This window comes from Juglans microcarpa x Juglans regia, chromosome 2S, assembly GCF_004785595.1.
Source record: "Juglans microcarpa x Juglans regia isolate MS1-56 chromosome 2S, Jm3101_v1.0, whole genome shotgun sequence".
Classification (NCBI taxonomy): Eukaryota; Viridiplantae; Streptophyta; class Magnoliopsida; order Fagales; family Juglandaceae; genus Juglans; species Juglans microcarpa x Juglans regia.
Window position 1 is genome coordinate 26,906,473 of NC_054597.1, and position 22,158 is coordinate 26,928,630.

Sequence of the window (22,158 nt, forward strand, 5' to 3'; positions counted from 1 at the left end):
CTTTATCTGCTACAACAAGAGCAACCAAATACTTCTTGCTTTTTTCAATGGAAATCAAAACTTCCTCAGTCGGAATGAGAACTTCATGTTTCTCCTCCTCCGTGAGACATAGACCCTCATAGAGACTAGATAGTTTTTTAGCCATGAGTGGGAACTCAGTAACGAACCTTACTACCAGTCAGAAAAAGCTTTTCAAACTAAGTTCAAGAGAAGATATCTATGTTCAGAAGAATAGTAGAGAGAAAACACCCCACCTTTCTACGAGAGAGAGAGAGAGAGAGAGAGAGAGAGGGGACCGACGGACCTTCTGCTTTATAATTCTTTTGAACACAAACATATATCTAAACCTATATATTTAAACACATTTCAATAGAACTCACAAAATATTATTATTTACATATCAACTCAAATCATCTCAGAGCACCTTACAAACGCAACCTAAAACACTTCTATGCTTTACAAAAAAAATATTGTGAAGCTAGCAAGTTGGTATTGATATTCGTAGCATGGGATCATTGATTTAAACTATTCTGAACTAATATTTACACTAACGGATGCTAATGCTGTTGAGATATAAGAGTTTATTTTAGCCGTTAAGTATTATTTGCCTCAAACTAACATTTTCGCTAACGGATATTTGGTTAAAAAAGAGATTATATAAAATTAAATTTTTTTGAATTAACAAATATTACGTCAACTTAATTTTTATAAAATACAAAATTAAATTAATTAATTTAATTTTGTTAAGCTTTAAGGTTTGTTTGTTTTCGTAAATAAAATAAGATGAATTGAGATAAAAATTAAAAGTTAAATAAATTATTATTAGAATATATTATTTTTAATATTATTTTTATTTTAAAATTTGAAGAAATTAAATTATTTATTATATTTTATATATAAATTTAAAAAAATTATAATAATGAGATGAGATGAAATGAAATTTTTTTATAAGAGTGATTACTCCTACATTTCCCTTTGAGCAACGTTGACATAGAAACAATGTAGATTCTCTAAACACGGAGACCACCTAAAGACAATTGAGATTGAACATGGCCACGTAACTTGAATGTGAATCACCGGAATGTGATAAAAGTTTCAAAGCCATGTCCAAATGTTGTACCCATCGTACGGTGCCTGTTTATCCAACTCTGTTCTGTTCATGTCCCAATATTCATCTTACCCACACTTCACAGAGGCTGTAACGTGTCCCGTTGGAGGTCCACGATGGCCAATCATTGTCTTGGACTCAGAATACATCAGAGGTTGCCAGTTTTAGCTGGGGTATATCCTTGTTCATCCTCTTATTCACTCACTTGTGCTGCTCGTTCCGTTCCCAGTCCATCAGATTCGCTGAAGAGGTGGAAAATTGGGGGTCGAGCTCCTCGCCGCCTGGTATTGGGCCTGGGGGTGTCCGTTTTGGCGCAGTTCATGAGCATGGCTGATACAGCTGGAAGGAATTCTTTCATTGCCTCTGCTAGGCAAAAGTCTAATGTTGAGGAGGTAGTCTTCTAGTTCCAATCATTTTTTTTAACTTGAAGTCATACACTTAAAGTTATGCTGTTTTCTTTTAAAATTTTTATTCAGTTTCTGGGTTTTCTGCCATGTTGAGTTTTAAAGATTGGTTGGTGCCATGTTGATGAAATTCAGTTGTGTAATAAGATTTGTCCACGTTTTCCGTTAGGGTTCTTGGGAATGGGATTAATTAATTGTGTTTGTTTAGTTTCTGTGCTGGTATATATCGTTACTTTAAGAATGGATGGATGTCCAGATACAGAAACTCCGTGATTCAGTCGGTGGAGTTGTGGATGAATTTGGGTAATTGCATATTTCTTTGTTATTTTATTTTATTTTCCTGTTTAGAATTACTCTGATGGATTCATTCTGAATAAATGGGATAAACACATCCAGAAAATTGCAGCCATGATCGTAAATTGGAAAATCAATTTTTTCTTAAAATCATTCGGCAGAAGAGATACCAATATTTGTTTTAACAACCGAATTTATAAGGGTTCTGCAGCTTCTCAGATCCTAATATGAAAATCGCACTTGCGCCATGCGTCTAAAATTCTGAAGTGCTTCACTTGTTGATTGAATCATGGAAAATTTTCATTCTTATTCACGTTTCCCAAAATTTATTTATTTATTTTATTTCCCTCTCAAAGATATTGAAGAATGCGGAATGGCCAGAGCAATTCCCCTTCAAGGAGGAGGATTTCCAGCGCTTTGATGAGTAAAGGCTCTAATTTTTTTTTTCTTTCAGTAGTTTCTATTCTCGTCCCTGTTTATTTCTTGCGGTTCTGATTTTGTTTATGCTTTTTGGTGGTGTTTTTCAATACCAGAAGTGACTTCATTTACTTTACCATCTATGAAAACTCATATTTTCATGAGTTATAGTCAATCACTATACATTGGGAGAACAAAGTACAAACTTGGGATATTTTTCATTCCTAGATTTACCCAGTGCAGTGAATAGTATTCTACATTTTGTTTTATTTCTTTTGTTGAAGAATTAATTTGATAAGACGGTAGAATTATTGGGACTGTTAGGATTGTTTTCTGTTTCTAAAGCAACTGCAACCTAATCAAATTTTCCTAACCATGTTGCTCAAGCTAAGTTTTTATATCTGGAACATCATTAATTAATTGTTGCAGGTCACCAGATTCATTGTTCTATGAAAGCCCACGCTTTGTGACTCACATTGATGATCCTGCCATTGCTGCACTGACAAAGTATTACTCAAAGGTTTTTCCTCCTAGTAACACTCCTGGAGTAAGCATCTTGGATATGTGTAGCAGTTGGGTATGGAATTTCTTAATTTCAATCACCCTCTTTCTATGTTGCATACTTATGTTCTTTAACTGATTATCAACCTTATATTTAGGTCAGCCATTTTCCAGCAGGATACAAGCAAGATCGGATTGTTGGATTAGGTATGAATGAAGAAGAGCTGAAGCGAAATCCGGTGAGATCATGCTTTAGTTTGTTATTTCCTTCTGCTGAAAATTGGTGTAGAAGTTTTTTAATGACTCACAAATAATTAAAAATTTGAAAATTTGAACTTGGTGCCCCTGAAGACAGAATTTGACTATTGCTGTTGGATAGACATATTTACCCTCGATTAGGGGTCCTATTCCTCAAATGTTGGTGAGATTCATTACAATTGAATCGGAGTCCAGTAGAGTTATTCACAAGGGAGTAGGGGAAGTATGATAGAGGTGAATGAGTATCATAAAAGTGCATTGAGTGCCGAGTCCCACACTGAGGGCTTTATTGTAATTCAGGGGACTTCAATTGTAACTTTAACTTTTCCTTGTGGAGTATAAGCTTCGATGTAGTTTGGCATATCCTTGGGTTGTTATGATGGTATCATAGCCAATTAGTGACATCATGTGGCCCCGGGGCACTTACTGCAAGTAGTCTCCTAATAGATGAAACTAGACTTTATATTGGGAGGATACGGCATATGGAGATAATCACAAAAATGAAAATTACAAATTGATCTGACTTTATGCGGTATGTTAGATCCACTTTACAATGAAAAGAGTTTTACAATATGACGTATTATATTAGTTCCAAAATGCCTCAATTGTAAATTTAACTTGTCATTTTGAAGCATAAGCTCAGATATGGAATAGGGTTTCCTTGGACCATTAAACCTAGCACTCTATATAGGCTCCTGTGTGATAGCTATGACTTATTGTCTATAGAAATCAATTGACGGCACAGTCATGGAGTCTTTTTTTTTTTATTGGCACTGAGTGTCCGTGACAAAGTCCCGACTAATCCCGGGGGTTGCACAGGCCCTCGGCTGTAAGTTTTCTGCAAGTATGCATCAGGTAATTCAAGGAGAAATCCCCCAGTCCAATAGCCCCAAGAGTGAATACAGAGTTTCGAACTTAGGACATCCAGTTTATATGGCTTGCCCTGGGATCACCATGCTGCTGCTTCTGGCTATTTATGGAGTCATAGTGATAGGTGTTACAGATTAGATTCTGATTCATTTGCATTCCATATATGCTTATGTGGAACTGGTAGTTATGATCTTGCATTGCACTAAGATATAGACCCATGGTAATTCTAACTATGGACTCTGCAGGTTCTGACAGAGTATGCCGTGCAAGACTTAAATCTGAACCCTAAAATCCCTTTTGAAGATAATTCCTTTGACATTATTACTAATGTGGTAAGTGTGACATTTTCCCATCTCACACATTATTTATGAAACTATGATTGTCTGCTGTAACAAGCGCAAGCACTGCACGTTAAACATTTTTTTTTTCTTTAAAGTATGACTTCTCATTAATACTTAGGATTCCATTGGTTTGGGTCTTAAAGGTGTTTGGCCTCGCTAGATCTAATGTGTTGGGAGCGTTTTACATTAAAAATGCTTACTGTACTTCTACCAGAATTATAGACAACATTGATTTCATTGTGTGATGATTTTTGCTTCCCGTAGATTAAAAAATAGACAATTTTAATTGCACATTTTTTTAAACTAAAGAATTGGCTTGCTGTAATTCCTTCATGTGATTGTATTGATTAAATCTCTCTCTCTCTCTCTCTCTCCAATTTGTCAATCAGCTGACCAAAAGCTCTGTTATTGACCTGAAGACAACTTTTTAACTGTAAACTCCTTCAATTAACTTAGAAAGGAAGTATATTCACAATACCATTTGTTGAATTCTGAAAGCAGTCTCCTGCAGCTGATGTTAGTGATTTCCTTCATCTGAATGACCACTTAAGCTCTTTATTATTTTGAAGCATATAGAAGACACAAGTTCCAAAAAAAAGTCTTTTTTTTTTTTTTTTCGGGCAGTTGGGGGGGGGGGGGGGGGGGGGGGGGGGGGGGGGGGAGTGGGGTCGCAGTGGTGGTTGAGGTACTGGAATTTCATGTTTTTATGTTTTTGTTTCCATCAACCTAGTAATGGTGATTTTGTGCTTTGATATTTCAACTTTCAAATTTGTTCCCTGTTCAATCTGTGCTAGACTTCTGTCATTGAATTTTTTAATTGAGAAATATATCCAAATAACACCTCAGTAATTTAGATGTTAAATAAGTACTGTTTTAACATATTTTTGCGTCTGAATTCTTTGCATCTGCAGGTCAGTGTTGATTATCTAACAAAGCCTTTAGATGTTTTCAAGGAAATGTGCCGGACTCTTAAGCCAGGTGGACTGGCTATAATGAGGTGATTAGTCTTGACATAATATAATAGAACAACTGTTTCATGAAGTTCTTAGGACTTTTAACCATATAACAAGGCAAATTTATGATCTTGATGATGTACGGTATGTATATCAGCAAGAACAGAAACATTTTCTTCATTTTATTTTGCACCAGAATAAACAAAGCTCTTTTTTGACAATCTGCTCAGTGCTCACTGTTCAAAGTCCATTATTCTTTTCTTATCTTGCACGGATGCATTCTACTTAACTATTTCTAACTTCGTGATATTGGTTATAAATCAGCTTTTCCAACCGATGCTTTTTTACAAAAGCCATTTCTATATGGACATCAACTGGCGACACTGATCATGCTTTGATTGTCGGGTCATATTTTCATTATGCCGGAGGATTTGAACCTCCTCAGGTAATTAAGATCATAGGTTATTTTTCCCCCTCTAAAGCAAGTAGCAAGTGGAGAATAGCCAAAAGAATTTGCGTATATTCATTATATTGCTAATCTGTTGATCACTAAATGTTGAGGACTTCTATTGCTTGGCAGTAACCATGGCTCAGATTATTCTTTTTCCTACATCATAGTTCTTACCTATATATCAGTTAATCCTGAGCACTTCTAGTTGTTTGGCAATAACCATGGTTCAGATTAGTCTTTTTCCTAACTTCTTCCTCCATATTTAACTTTGCCTCTACTCCAAACCTTAACTAGAAGTGGTCTAATGCAATCTTGGTGAGAAACCACACAGCAGTAGATGTCTTTGGGCTTTACATTCATGTAATACATATGCCATAGGTTTCTTGGAATTACTTTTTAATGAAATTTGTTAGAAACTTCAAGTCTGTGCCCTTTTACATAATCAATATTTCGTTTAGAATCATCTGACATTTATGAATTCTCTATGCACATAATTCTAGCACCCTGCAATACTTAAAATGGGTCCTGTCATGGGCATTGTAAATCATAACAAATTTATGCGCATGTACACACACACATGAACGTGCTCGTGTAAACCGCCAGTGGAGGGTTGCTAACTATATTGCATTTATCTTTTTTGTAGGCCGTCGATATCTCTCCCAACCCGGGACACTCAGATCCTATGTACATCGTATACTCGAAAAAGTTATCTACAGCTTAAGTGAAGCAAACAAGATTTGAAGAGTTATGGTTCTTTTTTCTTTCTAATTAGTGACCTAATTCTGAGAGTAATGATACACACCCTTATGCATTTAAATTTGTAATTTCGATGGTGTTAGTTCCACGTTTTGTAATACTGCCGAATGATATTCGTTGTTACAATCCACGAAATTCAGTATTTGAGGGGTGTTATAATCCAGAAAGGCGTTTGATATTTTGATGGCTTGATTACAAAAAGCTCGATACTCTAGTGTAGTCCTTCCTTTGAACAAGTGAACTAGGATTTCTATTGTGGCAAATGAATTGTTTAGTATATTCCTTTATTATAATCTGTTAGGGAAAGAACACAACAAGCAGATGAACTAAATCCATCATCTCAATAATCTCATGCATCATCACAGGCACTTTCTAACGAATCAAATACAGCTCCTCCAGATCACATATGCAGACTTGGACTTTCCTTATGTATATTTTCCTTGTATTGTTTTGATTACATCTGATCTGATATCGATCCCTTAACTTGTTGGATCCCTTCCATGGTGCTGATTCTATAGCTTCTAGTAATGGTGAAGGCCTCTCGATCTCTAATATTGGTTCTTCTATTCTTTCTTCTTTTGAGTTTGTTGTCTTCTAATGATAATAAAGTCTCTCTTTGTGAATCTTGCCAACTTGGTAAAAACAAAAAGCAACCCTTTCCTCACTCTGCCCATATTTCACATCACCCAATGGCACTTTTCACTGAGATTTGGACCGCACCTGTTAGTTGCACCAACAGCTACCACTATTATGTTATTTTCATCAATGATTTTTCCTATATCTCTTGGACTTACCCTCTACACTGCAAATCAGATGTGTTTCAAAGCTTCGTTAGATCCAAGTGTCTGGTAGAAAATGCATTCTTAACCAAAATTCAACAACTCCAAACTAATAGAGGAGGAGAGTACAATTTAAACCAAGTTTCACACTTTCTTACTCAACATGGCATTCTCCATAAAAAGACTTGTTCACGCACATCATAATAGATGGTATGGTTGAAAGAAAGTTGTGTCAACTGATTGCCTACACCTATCTTTAACAATCTCAATCTATTTTCCAAGTTGTATAATTCTAATCCAAATTACTCAAGGCTTAGGGTGTTGGGGTTTCGCTGTTATCCACTTATTAGGTCTTTTTTCCCTCACAACCTTTACTTCCAATCCAAGCCTTGCATTATGCCTTGGATACAGTTCTTGTCATAAAGGATACCGTTGCCTTGATCCTTCTCTTCACTTGTATATATCTCTTGCCATGTGATTTTTGATGAGGACATTTCCTTGGGATAGACAATTCTTCATTGCCTTCTTCCAAGCGTCCAGCATGGTTCTAACTTCTTCACAGCTAAATATTCCCTCCTTTCTATTCGTTCCTCAGTGTCTACTAATTCTTCTCTTATTCTCCAGCACTTGAGCAATCTACCTCTACAACACCTACCTCTCCCCTCCCATCTTCACCCTTGCTCACCATCCCTACTAGAACCACTCCCTCTCCAACTCTAATTGTGTACCATACGTCTGTGGTCTCCACAACCCCTCTATTGTCACCAATGTCTCCTCCATCTCCTCCACTTATCCCTCCCCCTCTCTTACCTCAACACCTTATGACCACTCACTCTCGTACCGGTTCCCTCTGTCGTAATTAATTTCTTGACTACACCTCGTTATACTCTACTGTACATCCAATCACTGACTTCTCCTTCATCTCGCAGATCCTTGCACCTTCCTCTTACTCTCAAGTAGCTACTGACCCTTGCAGGCAGTATGCTATGCAACAGTAGCTTGATGCCCTTCCTCAAAATGGAACTTGGTCCTTGTATCCCCCACCACCCTCTCCTTGCAATATCATTCACACCAATTGGATCTTCAAGATCAAAGAATATTTTGATGGTTCCGTTGATCATTACAAGGCCCGATTAGTAGCTAAAGGATTTGAACATAAAAACTCGAGTGGTCAAGCCATCCACCTAATTGCCACCTTCTTTCATTGGCCTATTCGATAACTAGACATCTCTAATGTCTTCTTGCATGGCACGTTGTCTGAAACTGTTTTCATGGAGTAGCCACAAGATTTCATCAACTTAGAACATCCCTCTCACCCATGTTTGCAAATTACACAAGGCCATTTATGGCCTCAAGCAGGCAGCTTGTGCCTTATTTCAACAACTCTTGGCTGTCCTCTTGGACCTTGGCTTCACAGCTTCCCTTGTGGACTCTTTCCTTGCCACTTGATTATCAATTGCAGCAAATTTTTTCAGTCAAAGATCTTAGAACACTTAGCCTTGGCATTTTGGCCACCCGCACCATCAAAGGTCTACACCTCTGTCAGTCCCCAGTATATTTTGGACCTCTTGCATCGTGTTAAAATGGCTGGTGTTGTGTCCTCTGCTGCCCCATGCACAGGGTCGACTCACTAGATTTTGAGGCCTGAGGTGATAACTTAAAACGTGGCCTTTTTCGTGTCAAATTAATTAGCTTATATTTAAAATATATTTTTATTTAAAAAATATTCTTCTTGCTTTTTAAGATGCAAAATTGTTAACTAAACTTTTTTATTCAAGTTTTCTAATATCTCATTTTCAATTGATAATATGGCTAGTCCATTTATCTTCCTGTGACTTTGTTCATCTTAGGTAAGATTTTATCAAGTTTAATTTTGAGAAATTTCATTTTGCAGAAGCAATTGTAATATGTATTCTCAATAAGATTATATAAGCGATACATGCATATAGGAAAGAATCAAGTATTTTTATATAATTTAATATATAGTAATTAGAGTGCTTTCTTCTATTGGTAAAATTTCTAGTTTTGAAAATAAGTTTAAACCATCAAAATCATATTTCAGACCGTTGTCGTGACTAAGACAATGTTTTCTGCAAGCTACCATGATTTCAATTTCTTGCAAATAAATTGAAGACCAAAAATATTTTCAGATATTTGAAATTGTTCAAACTTGCTTTGAATCGAAGAAACTACTTGATATACTATAAATTGAAATAATTAACTCTAAAAGATTCTTCATTAGATTGTATTTTCTCTTTGTTGACATTTTGAACAAACTGTTTTTTCTATGTATTGTTTGCTTTTCTCTAAATGCATGTTTCATACTAATTGTAATCTCTCTCGATGAAATCATTACAGATTTAAATTCATTCTCTATAATCTTGAAAAACAGAAATAAGACATTTTAACTTATCAATGGCAACATTTAAATACATATATTTGGATTGCAGACTATTACTTACAATATTGATTGTAAATAATAAATCATACCATATGGTCATGCCTAATATGAATTCAAGATTCTCAGTTTCATATGCCACTAAACAATCAGCCTCTCTTTTGGTTTTAAGATCTTCAGTTGTTTTTGTTAATTGCAATAAAACTTCTCTTATTTGTGGAGTTTAGAATTTTATTGCTTTGATAATTTCAATTCGACTTTTCCAACATGTTTGTGATAGTGGTTTAAGAGTTAAACTTGACACATTATCTTGCAAAACTTTCCATCGTTTTGTTGATGAAGAAAATAAAAAATAAATACATTATACTATTCCAAATAATGGTATAGCTTTTAGGATGATTGGAATTAGCCATATCACATACAACAAGATTAAGATTATGACAACCACATCTTGCGTAGGATTTATATCAAGTAGTAGTCTTCTTTGCATCCATTGCTATTTTCCTTTCATATTAGACCCATTATCATAATCTTGTCCGCAAACATTATTAATATTATGAAAGTTCAAGACTTTTTATGGCATCTAATAATTCATTGAGAAGACCTTTTCCACTAGTATCATCTACTTTAATAAATTCTAGAAAATGTTCTTCTATTTTTATTGGGCTTGTTGAAATATTAACACATCTTTATTAATCGGTTCCTTCATTAGCTAGTTGAACAAAAACAAAATACTCTGTTCAGGTCTTTTGAATAAACTAGCTATTTTCTATCATGTTTCTCCCCATTTGATAAGTTTTGTATATAATATGTAGTAGAAAAATGTCTAGGAGTACTCTACAGTTCTCATCCTTGGGAAAATTAATATCATGATCTCTAATTGGACCTTTTTTCAACCAATAAATCCCATAATTTTGTATCAACATGTTTCCATTGAGCAGCGTCATTAATATTTTTATTTTTACTATCAATCTCTGCATAAATCGCATGCCTCTTTTACTATCACATGAGAGGAAAATTGTACTACATGTATAAATGAAAGGGCTGGTTGGTTCTTCTATCTTTACTTTTTTATGTTTTACCTCAGTCAACCAACGTCTACTATAGGAGTGTAAGCAGTGATCTTCAATGGCTGCCAAATTACAAGCAAGATTTAATGGATGCCAGAGAGTCAGAGACAGGACTACAAGAGGAGTAAAATGAAGAAATGAAATAAAGATTGCCAATTTTAGTCTTCAGAGAGGTATAAGAAGAAAACTTGTGAGAAATTTTATGTTTGAGATTTAACTTTGTCAGATGATAGACTGGATTTATGGTCATTACTTCTGTCCGTCGCTTTTCCAAAGTGAATTCATAGAGTCTCTAACAGAAAAATAATTTACGTTTTTTTTGCAGTGTTAATGCCTTTCTAGGCTTATTTTACGGTGGGATTTGAGATAATTAATTAATTTTTTTTTTTTTTTTAGGTAAATCATTGTCTCTTATAACCAGAACCATTTTTACTAATTTTTTTCTTCTATATTAGATTTTTTGGTTAGATTTTCCTAATAATTTTCTTTTTAACATCTTTTTTGACATTATTCCATTATGGGGGTGTTAGGCAACAACCTAACTCACCGAGTAGAAGAGCCGGCCCTGCCCATGCACATCTGGCTCCAAGCTCTCCAAGATTCATGGTGACTTGCTTCATGATCCTTCATTCTAATGTCATGTCGTTGGGGCACTTCAATATTGCACCATTACTCGATGGCAGACTTTGTAAATCAACTTTGCCAATACCTGCAAGCTCCCACCTCAGTCCACTGGAGTTATGCTGATTCACTTAAAAATGAGCAGTACAAAGGCTATCCCAAGTGCATGAGGATGTCACGTAATAATTAGGAATAAATTCCTAGATCATCTCCTCAGGAAAAGTTACTTAAAATCAAACTCGTTTAAAATGGTGAAAATATTCACAAAGATAAAATAAAAATGATGGTATGTGCAATGAATGGAAGAGTGCAACAAGAATGAAAAGGGCACTAGTCATGAACTAGATTCATATTTTTAGATTTTTGAGTATCGAAATGAAATGTAAAAAAAACTAACAAATTGAAATTAACAATAAAAAAAAATCAACTAAACGAAACAATCTCAATTAATCTGAAAATTAAACAATAAAACAAAAATTATTTTAAGTCCTAATTAAGCTTTAATCGATCTAATATGCAATGGAACTGAGAGATTAATAAAACTAATCTAAGAATTAAACTAGATTAGAAAGTAATTGACAAAATACGAACTGAAAATTGAAAAATCCCAAAATCAAGATTCTAGGGTTCATCCTTGTATTCAAATCACAAATTCTCAAAATTAATCCATAACAATTGTAATCATTGTTAAATGAAAGTTTAAATAAGCGAGAAAAATAAATAACACAAAGTAAATAAACGGCAAATAAAATGCCCAAAAGTCTAAGCCAAATATCTCAAAAATATTCCATAAACTTTAAACTGAAATTAAATAAAAAGTAGGGAATGAAAATAGCTAATCAAATGAATGGAAATAGAGGTGGCAGGCAATGGAGGAGTCAGCTGGAGCGGCAATTGGACCCTAGAAGAGTTCTTCAAATGTGCAGCATTGCTTTGCAAAAGTCCCTAATTTCGTGCTAATGATATGCTTAAATGGGGTAGGAAAGAAACCCTAATGTCTTCATATTCCTGCACACAAAATCGCTTAAATTTTAGGACTCAACTTGGCAGCCACATATGTGCTTCAAGAGTTCGAATTTGGAAATCTTTATTAGAGACAACTTTGTATCTCTTTAAGATAGATTTCCAATGCATCAAGAATTGTATCAATCCGATATTTGAACGGAAAGTTATGATTAAAATACTAAAGTGTGTCCATTATATAAACTTGACTTTTCTCAAGCTTTTCATTTCTTGACCGTTTGGTACCTTGACTTTTCTCAACCTTTTCATTTCTTAACCTATAAAAACAATAGAAATTAGAAATAAAATAAAAAGAATAATAGGATCTCAAAAATATATTGTGCATATGAATGAACATTATCCAATTAAATCACAAGTTATAAAATTAAGCATTAATCATGCTATTAACCAATTTAAAACACAACTCGGATTTATTCATCTTAACCATTTTTTCATCTAAAACCAATAATAATGTAATGAAATAAATAAAATATATTGATTCTAAATGTATAAAATATGCAATACCTGCAACATTCGACTTGAGCTGGCCGACTTTGTAAATCAACTTTGCCAATACCTGCAAGCTCCCACCTCAGTCCACTGGAGTTCTGCCAAGTGTGGTCTTAGGTACCTCAAAGGTACTATTGGCGTGGCCTTTACCACACTATAGCCCTTTTTCAGTTACATGCTTTTTGTGATGCTAACCGGGATGATAACCAAGATGACATAAAATGAACTATTGGTTTCTGTATTTTTCTTCACTCTTGCCTTGTACTGTGGGGTGTTCAGAAACATTCGATTATGTCTTGTTCTAGCACGAAGGCCGAACAACAAGTCATGACCATTACCACTACAGAGCTCTACTGGTTTTGCATGCTCCTAAAAAAACTTCATATCCCTTTATCCTCACCACCTATGCTCTGGTGTGATAACATTAGCGCCTTAGCTCTTGCAAACAAACTTGTTTTTCACATCACACCAATCGCATAGAAGTTGATTATCACTTCGTGCAATAAAGTTATAAAGCACAATATCTCCATCAAATATATTTCCTCTTCCAACTTGCTGATCTATTTACTAAAGGACACACAACCACTCGTATCCTTCTTTTTAAGGACAGGTTGAAGGTTGCTTGTTCTCCATCAACTTGCAACGGGTGTTAGAGTAAGCACACAATAGATAGATTAGCTAAATTCATCTTCTCAACAATTTAATGCATCATCAATGTGAGGATCCAAAATAAGGGAAGGAATCCTCTCACGTGGGCAAAATGCTAGCGATATAGAGGTAGTTGGGCAGGCAACGTACATCTGAGGTAATAGTAAGGCGAGCACGTTATAAAGAGCTTGGCATAGGGAAACACAGGGTGACGAAGGTAGGTTCGTCCAACACCAGGCAAGCAAAGGATGTGTTGACCCTACAGGGGACAAGCAAGAGACAAGGAAAAGTCTGGTTCAAAGTTGGAAGCACTCCAAGATAACATGGAAAGGCTCAAGGGGCAACAAGTGTTGTACCCAAGGCCCATGCTCCATCCGGAGTCACAGCGGGAGTACACCTGTGGAGATGGAACACAAATCTAAATGCCATATCATCTAACCTCATAAGTATGGCCTAACGCCACGTGCGAGACTCTCATGAGGAGAAGGACTGTGGGTTTGGTCCCAAGGCAATGAATGATAGTCAACATCCCACTTTAGAGATCATAAAGGACTTCAAGACTTTTATTCTTTTCTATTTGAAGGCTTCAAGGATGCCAAGAGAATAGAGTCTTTGTCAATCTAAGGATCATCACTCTAGCGTGACCATTAGTATTTAGAATACTATCCAGGTTCACCCCTCTGACAAACTAGAAATGTGGGGGAAATGCTTCTAGATATGATCAGGATTTGCATATTCTACTTCTTATCTCTTTCTCACATGAAAGTACATACTTTCCTCACTATATTTATTGACTAATTTGATGAAGTGATTTAAAGTGATGTGCTTTTAATGTGCTTGCACTCATGTGAAGCCAATACGGAAAATCCTGAGCGGCACGTTACCATGAGTTTCATAGGATAGAGGGATTCTAGGTGATGATTGGGGTGGAAAATTTCCATCTTGGCTTCAAATGATATCACGGGTAGAGAGAGTCTTCGCATTGATAGGGTCGAGTTCCTTTGTGATGATTTGGTGAAGATGTTTCACGTGTTGACTAGGTAAAGAGATTCCCTGTGTTAGATGGGTGGAGTGATTTCATATTGGTTTTGCTGAATGTGTCCATGTGTTGGTCGGGTAGAGAGATTCTCCGTGCCAAATGGGTGGAGTGATTCCCGCACTTTGCGATCCTTATGAATGTATATGTATATTTCTCTGATGGCGATTATTCGCCATACTTATGAATATGTGTTTTGCTTAGAGTGTGATTCCTGTCCATGTTTATGAATATATATTTTTGCTCAAGAGAGTGATTCATTGCCATGTGTAAAATGTGTGCTTTTAGCCTTATTTACATGAATTGGTTCATGCATATTCATTGTCATTATTTTTCATTTTTAGTACTATCATGGATTTTTACTTATTGAGATCTCATTGAAATCTCACTATGATGATCCCACCTACGGTTTTGTTTCTCGAAACTGCAAACCTTGATGCAGATGTAGACCAGGATAATTGCTTCGAGGAAGAAATACCAGTCCAGTCTGAAGAGTAGCCATGGAAACTTGTCTCTATTTAGTTTTATATTTTGTAATTTGAGATGTTTATTATAATTAGGTGATGAACACTTCACGGTTCACTATATTTAGATGGAAGTGATGTACTTATGATGGTGTATAATTAATGGGATGAAGGGATAGTAACATTTGGATATTACTATTATTGAGCAGTATTGGACCATTGGTACACTAGTACTACTAAATTAGCCTCCGACTAATCCTCTTTACCATTTTCGTTTTGATCTTTATTATCCACACGTGCTCGACATACAGTAACATAGCCCTCATTCGAACATAAACTATACAGCCAACTTGCTTGCATCCTGAGCACCGCGGTTCCTAACCGGGAAGACTACTAAGGACCGGAGGCACCACAATCAAAGACATTTTCTACTGAATCAAATATACTTTCTACTTAATCAAATACAACTCCTCCATATCACATATACTATTCATTAGGGGTGAAAACCGACCCCTTCAACGCAGTTTTTGGGCAAAATCAACGCTGACCAATGAGAGAAAAAAGGAGTGGAGCAACCGACCGTAATCAATCGATGGAAAGTGGTAAAACTAGCCCGCATAGTTTTGGCCAGTTGCCATTGGTTCATCGGCGTGAACATCGATTCCAACAATCAACAAATTTCTCAATACTCAACAAAACATATTCAAGTATTCAACAATAAACATCAACTATACACTATACAGATCCAAACAATGAACATCAAGTTGATGTCATCAACTATCTCATGAGAGAGAGAGAGAGAGAGAGAGATGAAAGGGAGATGAGAGACCTGATAGGCTTAGACAGAGGCTCTAAGAGCCCGAGAGGGAGAGGGAGATGGTATTATTGCATCAGAGAGGAGATGGCATCGCCGCATCAGAGAGGGAGATGGAATCGCCGCATCGGAGAGGAGATGGTATTGCCGCAGCGGAGAGGGAGGCTAGGGGGTGGTTGCTGCTAGGAAGAATCTGAGAGAGGGAAAAAAATTTCAAAAGAATGAGGAAGAAGGGCTCGTATGGGTCTTTTACCCTAATTTAGAATGGTGCCGTTACATTTATATTTCTTTTACAACCTGTGTGTTAGGGACTCCAGTCTTGTCCCTAACACTAAGGACCACAAGCTTGCCTTGGTGTGAATAATGATCGAGTGACCTTGCCAACTTTCTTGGTCTTTGGCCAATAATGGCACGTAGGATGGAAATGATGGGTTTCTAGGTTGATGAAGGTTTAGTGTTTGATGATAATGAGTTCCTAGGTTGATGAAGGTGATGAATATGAGTATTTGATACTAAGGGAAATGGCTAGAAGGTTGCCCTTGATGTTGGGGCCACTTGGAAGATGATTAGGGTTGGTATGGTGAAGTGTAGCTAGGGTTTGGTGTAGTGCCCAATGATGATTTCGAGATTAGAAGAGTTAGACTAGGGTTGGAGTCTTGGATGAGTGGCTAGGGTTTGAAAATGATGTGGAAGAGTGAGACTAGTGTTTTGTGGCTAGGGTTAGCCGAACATGGGGTTGGATAACCATTAATGTTAGGATGGTTCGGTTTTGGCAAGCAGATGGAGTCTTTAGTTGACTAGGTCTATGGAAGAAGTTGAGAGATTTAAAGGATTGGATATGGTAGATGAGTTGGAGTCTTTGGTTGACTAGGTCTATGGAAGAAGTTGAGAGATTTAAGGAATTGGGTGAGTAATTGGAGTTTGTCTAGGATGGCATGTCAATGGTTGACTAGAGAGATTGTAGAAAGAATGATTTAAGGAATTGAAGAGGATTTGCAATTCCTTAAATTAAGGGATTTGAATTTGAATTTGAATTTGAATTTGAATTTGAATTTTGAATTTTGAATTTGAATTTGAATATGGTAAGAGAATGGAGAGATTTTAGGGATGTGATTGGGATGAATCAACTTTCCTAAAATTAAGGAAGTTGACTCAAGAGGGACTCTTGATGGATGGCTAGGTCAATGGATGATGGAGGCAAGACTCCTAAAAGGAATGAGTCATCTTATAGGGACTTGAGGTGGGCGGCTTGGGTAAAGTTTGATGAGGCAAGCTAGTTATGGTAAGTGGCAAGTATGGAAAGATGTGGGACAAGGCAATTTCGGGTAGGGCTTAGTTGGATTGGATGAAGGGAATTTTGAGATATGGCCAAATATGGGAATTAGGGCAAACACATATGGTGGTCAAAATTGTGGTATGGAGTGAATCAAAATGGATGGAAGGAAATATATATGGATGAACACAATGAACATTCAAGAACACAATGATGAACAACTTCACCACCAAGTCAAGAATGCACAAAGTTGAATGGACTCACAAAGAATATGAAGACTCTTTTTATGGTTTAAGGATATTTTGATATGCAAGAAATTATATGCAAAGATGGAAAACATATATGAATAAGGATAGATAAGGGATGAACTTACAAGAACAAATGAAGAATACGATGAACAAAGTGAACAAAAGATAGCCAATTTCACTATGATTCACGAATTGCACATAGATGGAATAAACCTCTTATATTGATAAACTTGACAAAACAAAAATAACACAACTTGATTCACGAATTGCACCAAGTTGCAAGAACAAAATAATTGAACCACACCTATTCACGAATTGCAAGTTGTGATCCTTTCTTTGGGATTCACGAATTGTATCCAAAAAGCCCAAGTGCCTAGCACCGAAGGGTGATCTCAAGAACTAGTCTACCCACTTAGAGAATTTGCCAAAGGTTCCAAAAAATGTAAACTAAATGCCAAAGGGTTCTATTTATAGATAATACAAAATGGAAACCCTAATAGGTCCCTTGATAAATAAAAATAAATAAAATAAATAAATAAACAAATGATAGTGGTGTGGAACCCATTGGGGCCCACGACATTGGCCCTTGGTGGCCTTGGCTAGCCCATGCATGCCTAGGACCATGTCATAGGGTGGGTTTTTATGGGGTCTTGACATGTCCCCAAACGACGTCGTTTTACTCATTTAAGTGAAACAATGTCATTTTATATACATATATTTGAAGAAAAAAAAAAGAAATATAGTTGACGTCAGCTAGTTCAACAGTTTTTCCTTGGGTTGAACCGGGACCGAATCGGGCAACGTCGGTTTTGCTTAATTCCTGCAGCCGGCTGACCGGTTGTCTGTCGATTCAGTATTCCGACGGCAGGTCTGAGTCGATGCCGACCGGTTTTCACGATTCCTGCACAACCCTACTATTCATAACATATTTTAAGGTGCATCTACCTTTTGAAAGGGCGGTATAAATTTCGACAACTTCGCTTGTGACTGCTTAGCATTTTATATTCATGCATTAAAAAATTGTCATGGGATACGTGTATAGTTATAAGGTGAACTCTCGTACTCTGCCTTAAAAAAAAAAGAATAAATCAAAAACTCACATTAAAAAAATATTTATATACTTTTTAACGTCAATCTCCACTTTTCTTGAAAATAATGTCAATCTCCACTTTTCTTGAAAATATAGGCTTGCACGTGAAAAAATATACAGTTATAAAAAAAAATTTTGCAAAATTAAATCAATAAATTAATATAATTTTATATGATAAATTAAATCTATTTTATAATAAAAATAATCTATAATATAATATAACACATTAAATCACGTTAACCCATACGTTAATTTTTATAAAATCTTTTTGACTAAGCATTTCTCCTCAAACTGTGTATAACATTACTAGTTTGAAAAACCGCCCACTTCCCAGCCGTTATTGTCGGTGGCTTTTACTACACCCTTAGTTAAAATAAATAAATAAATAAAATAAAAGAATTAGTTAAGCCTTTATGGATGCGAGCGATTGCGCGCGGTCGTGCATGTGGGGATGTCTGTAATAAATAAATAAATAAATTTTTTAAAAAAAAAGAAGAAGAAAGAAATGGAGTCTTCCAATAAGCATCAAATTAACCACCACTGAAACAGAAGCATCGAATAATCCCACACTGATGGAAAAGGTTTTAATTTTTCTGGGATTCTATTCTTATCTTCGAAGTCGCTTTCAATATAATGTCCGTTTATTCTGGATGGAAAGCAACATATATAGGAATATATTTATCTACACCACTGACAAAGACACTCCCCTCAAAGGATAGATAATACCATGCACCACTGAGCATCTATGAGAAGTAATATCCATTATCCATGTTTAAGATCAAGTCCAACCCTGCTTGTAGCGGCGGAAGAGGTCCTCTGTTTGGGCATTCTTGAAGGCACTGCAGGCGATAAGATAAACCCATATAAGCACCACCACAGCCACAATAAGAACAACATTGGCTTTCCTCCATTCTTTTCTGAGGTTCCCCAAAAGACCAGCCTTGCATGAGTTGCAATTGTAACACAGTATGCTCTGGTCATTGTTCCACAAGAGGCAGTCCGGGTCACCCATTGGGTTCACCGGGTTTAACCACAATGTCGGGTTCCCATAACTGTACCCACAAACTGTTGGAGGTTTACAACATCCTGACTGTAACATAGGGCAGCAAATTAATCAAGACTTTAGTGAACAATAAAGTTACAATAAAAGTGCATGAGAAAAAAGATATATAACAGTACCACCTCCTAACTAGGTCACTTTAATTGTAAGGGCAAGCTGGCAACCATCACAACTTCTCTTTTCGATCTTCTTAAATAAAGACTAGATCAAATCATGCCTAAATTATTCTAGGTTGATTATTACTTTAATGTGGTCTATATTTCATAATTTCTTGTAATGATCGTGTTGAAAGATGTCTATAAGGCCCCATTTGATTGTTAGTTCAACCCAGTTCAATCGAATTATAAGTGAAGTCTAACATCCAAACATTCAACTCTCAAATTACTAAACTCATCTCAACTCAAAACCTCTTTACATGTGAGACTCACAACTTTTTTTAATTCAACACTTCTTTACATCTAGGACCTATAACCTTTTTCAACTTTCTATAAATATATTTAAACTCATTTTAACATCTAAACACATAACTCATTTTAGGTGGATCCTACAAAACTCACTCTACCATGTCAATTTATTACTATTCATAAAGAGCTCAACTCAGCTCAATTCAACTAAACTCATATCAACATTCAAACGCAGAGTCTGCTGGCAAGGACACTAACGGCAACTACAAGTTCAATTCCATCCATTAATAGAGCATTCGGAAGACCCTTGAGAACATGTGCTGATTTATAAAGTAGTCGATGGTATCGCTAAAGAGAAATACTTCTGCAAACTCACGTAATTTGATATTGTAGATTTAACATATAACATAAAACCACGTTTAATTTGTAAATCTATTTTTGTGAAAAATTTTTGTAGCTATACTACTTCTCACCATTAAATAATAAAATCTCATCCAACTAGTGAAAGATAATAATTTCAATTTTTAAAATTTTATTCACACATCAAACAATAATTAAGAAGAATATTTTTGAGAATTTTAAATAGTAGTATTTTATGAATTCATCACGATGTATTTGAATGTAAATATATTGAGATATGTCTTTAAGGCTACATTTAGATGTTGAGCTGAGTTGAATTTTTATAAATAGTAATGAGTTGAGATGATGAGATGAGTTTTGTGTTATCCACCTAAAATGAATTTAAATATATTTATGAAAAGTTAAAAAAGATTGTGGATCCTGCGTGTAAAAAAATATTAAATTAAAAAAAATTGTGATCTTACGTGTAAAAAGATTTTGAATTGAGATGAATTTAATAATTTAAAATTTTAATATTTAAATGTTATACTCTGTTGAAAAGTGGATGTTAGACTCAAACGAAACCAAATAGATTGAAATGAGTTAAAAAAATAACAGATCGCAATTATAAAAATTGAAATGAGTATGTGTTCAAAGGTAACCGCGGTGAGACAGAGAGACACATGTCACGGGACTAGAAAGTCCTCACGGCAATTAGTAAAGCGAAAAGCTAAGAGCCGTTTTGGATGAACCAAATGGACATTGAATAAACTAGTACACACAAGAATTAATTCTGCCATGTTCTTCATCTAATGAACGGCAAAAGAATTCCTCATCTTTAAATTCATTAATGGCTTCCCTTTAAATATAATCCTGAACCTCGAAACAAAATAAAATTCTCTATAAATTTTATCATTAAATTGGAAAAAGAAAATTGTTTTCCCTACAATGCAAAGCACGCAACACAAAACTTGCCTGAAGAGGAGAGATATGAGCGGCGTAAAACTGATCAGGGGTGATGTAATTCTGGGTCAGCTTAGCACAAACGTTGGAATCGGCCAAACAGGTCCTTATCTTCTCCCAGCTGCCGGAGTTTGTGACGTGGTCCCTGAGCCAGGCCGAAAAGCCGTCGAGTCGGTACTCCTTGTACCCTCGACCGGGGACTGAGTAGCCGCCGTTGGGGCGCGTGACGATGAAGGCGAAGACGAGGAGGATGAGTAGTAGGGCGATGAGGACGGCCATGCACAAGAGGTACAAAGCGAGGAGTCCCTGGCGGTTCCAGTAAGCGCCGACGAAACCGGCCAAGGAGACGAGCAGGATGAGCGCACCGAGGATGACCACCGGCCACCGGAAGTAGTGGGTGCACTCGTTGTCGGGCTTCGAGGCAAGCCAGATACCGGCAGCGATTATGGGGATGGAGGCCATGAGGGCTATGAAGTTTAGGACCGCTGTTATGTTGTTGCTCACTCCCATGGCATCAAAGATAGAAAAGCGATCAAGGGCCAGAAATGCAGAGGGCGGGAGAATTGGAGGTGGAAACGAGAGAGATTTGTGTGTTTGTTTTCCTTGGTTTCTCTATGAGCTGTGTGTGAACTGACAGATTGGGTTTTGGTCAATGTTTTGTCGGTTCGGAGCCTGAAGGGAAAGTGATTTTTTTTTGTTAATGGGCAGCCTTTGCGACGAAGATCAAACCAAAGCACCAGTCCAGATTTGTATAAAACTCAAATTCAATCCGGAAGTGTCCAAGAGTCGAAGTTAATTAACACTTAATATCCAACAAACAGCAAGGCTGGGAAGAAAACAATTAAGACAAATTCAACAAAACTATATAAAAATTATTTTAGAAATTGAGTGGTACGGTCACACCCAATGATCTTTTAGGCTATTAACATTTCCATAGATTCTTTATCTTATTCTTTAAAATATATCATTAAAATTAAATTTTTCTATTTTATATATTAATTTTTACATTATGTCATCTATCAACTTATTTATTTTTTATTTATATCATTTAAATATTTTTATTTATTTTTTTTAAATATTTCATTT

General features: G+C 36.0%; 2 protein-coding genes across 2 annotated transcripts; one reads left to right on the forward strand and one right to left on the reverse strand.

Annotated features, from left to right (window-relative positions):
• Positions 1-1,068: 1,068 nt before the first annotated feature.
• LOC121251501 lies at positions 1,069-6,421 on the forward strand. The gene is made up of 8 exons (XM_041150763.1): positions 1,069-1,500; positions 2,163-2,230; positions 2,653-2,800; positions 2,883-2,963; positions 4,098-4,184; positions 5,105-5,190; positions 5,471-5,591; positions 6,241-6,421. The coding sequence occupies exons 1-8, from the start codon at positions 1,225-1,227 to the stop codon at positions 6,316-6,318; spliced, it is 945 nt and encodes a 314-aa protein (XP_041006697.1). The 5' UTR covers positions 1,069-1,224; the 3' UTR covers positions 6,319-6,421.
• A 12,383-nt stretch (positions 6,422-18,804) lies between these two features.
• On the reverse strand, positions 18,805-21,870 carry LOC121251502 (tetraspanin-2-like). The gene is made up of 2 exons (XM_041150764.1): positions 21,085-21,870; positions 18,805-19,396 (listed from the first exon to the last, which is right to left on the reverse strand). Exons 1-2 carry the CDS (start codon positions 21,580-21,582, stop codon positions 19,085-19,087), a joined length of 810 nt encoding a protein of 269 aa, XP_041006698.1. The 5' UTR covers positions 21,583-21,870; the 3' UTR covers positions 18,805-19,084.
• Between the last annotated feature and the right edge of the window lie 288 nt (positions 21,871-22,158).

Coding starts and splice junctions, on each gene's coding strand:
- LOC121251501 (XM_041150763.1), top strand. CDS start 1,225: ATGGCCAATCATTGTCTTGGACTCAGAATACATCAGAGGTTGCCAGTT. Junction 2,231..2,652: donor GATTTCCAGCGCTTTGATGA/GTAAAGGCTCTA, acceptor TAATTGTTGCAG/GTCACCAGATTCATTGTTCT. Junction 5,191..5,470: donor GGTGGACTGGCTATAATGAG/GTGATTAGTCTT, acceptor GTTATAAATCAG/CTTTTCCAACCGATGCTTTT.
- LOC121251502 (XM_041150764.1), bottom strand. CDS start 21,582: ATGGGAGTGAGCAACAACATAACAGCGGTCCTAAACTTCATAGCCCTC. Junction 19,397..21,084: donor CTCATATCTCTCCTCTTCAG/GCAAGTTTTGTG, acceptor CCTATGTTACAG/TCAGGATGTTGTAAACCTCC.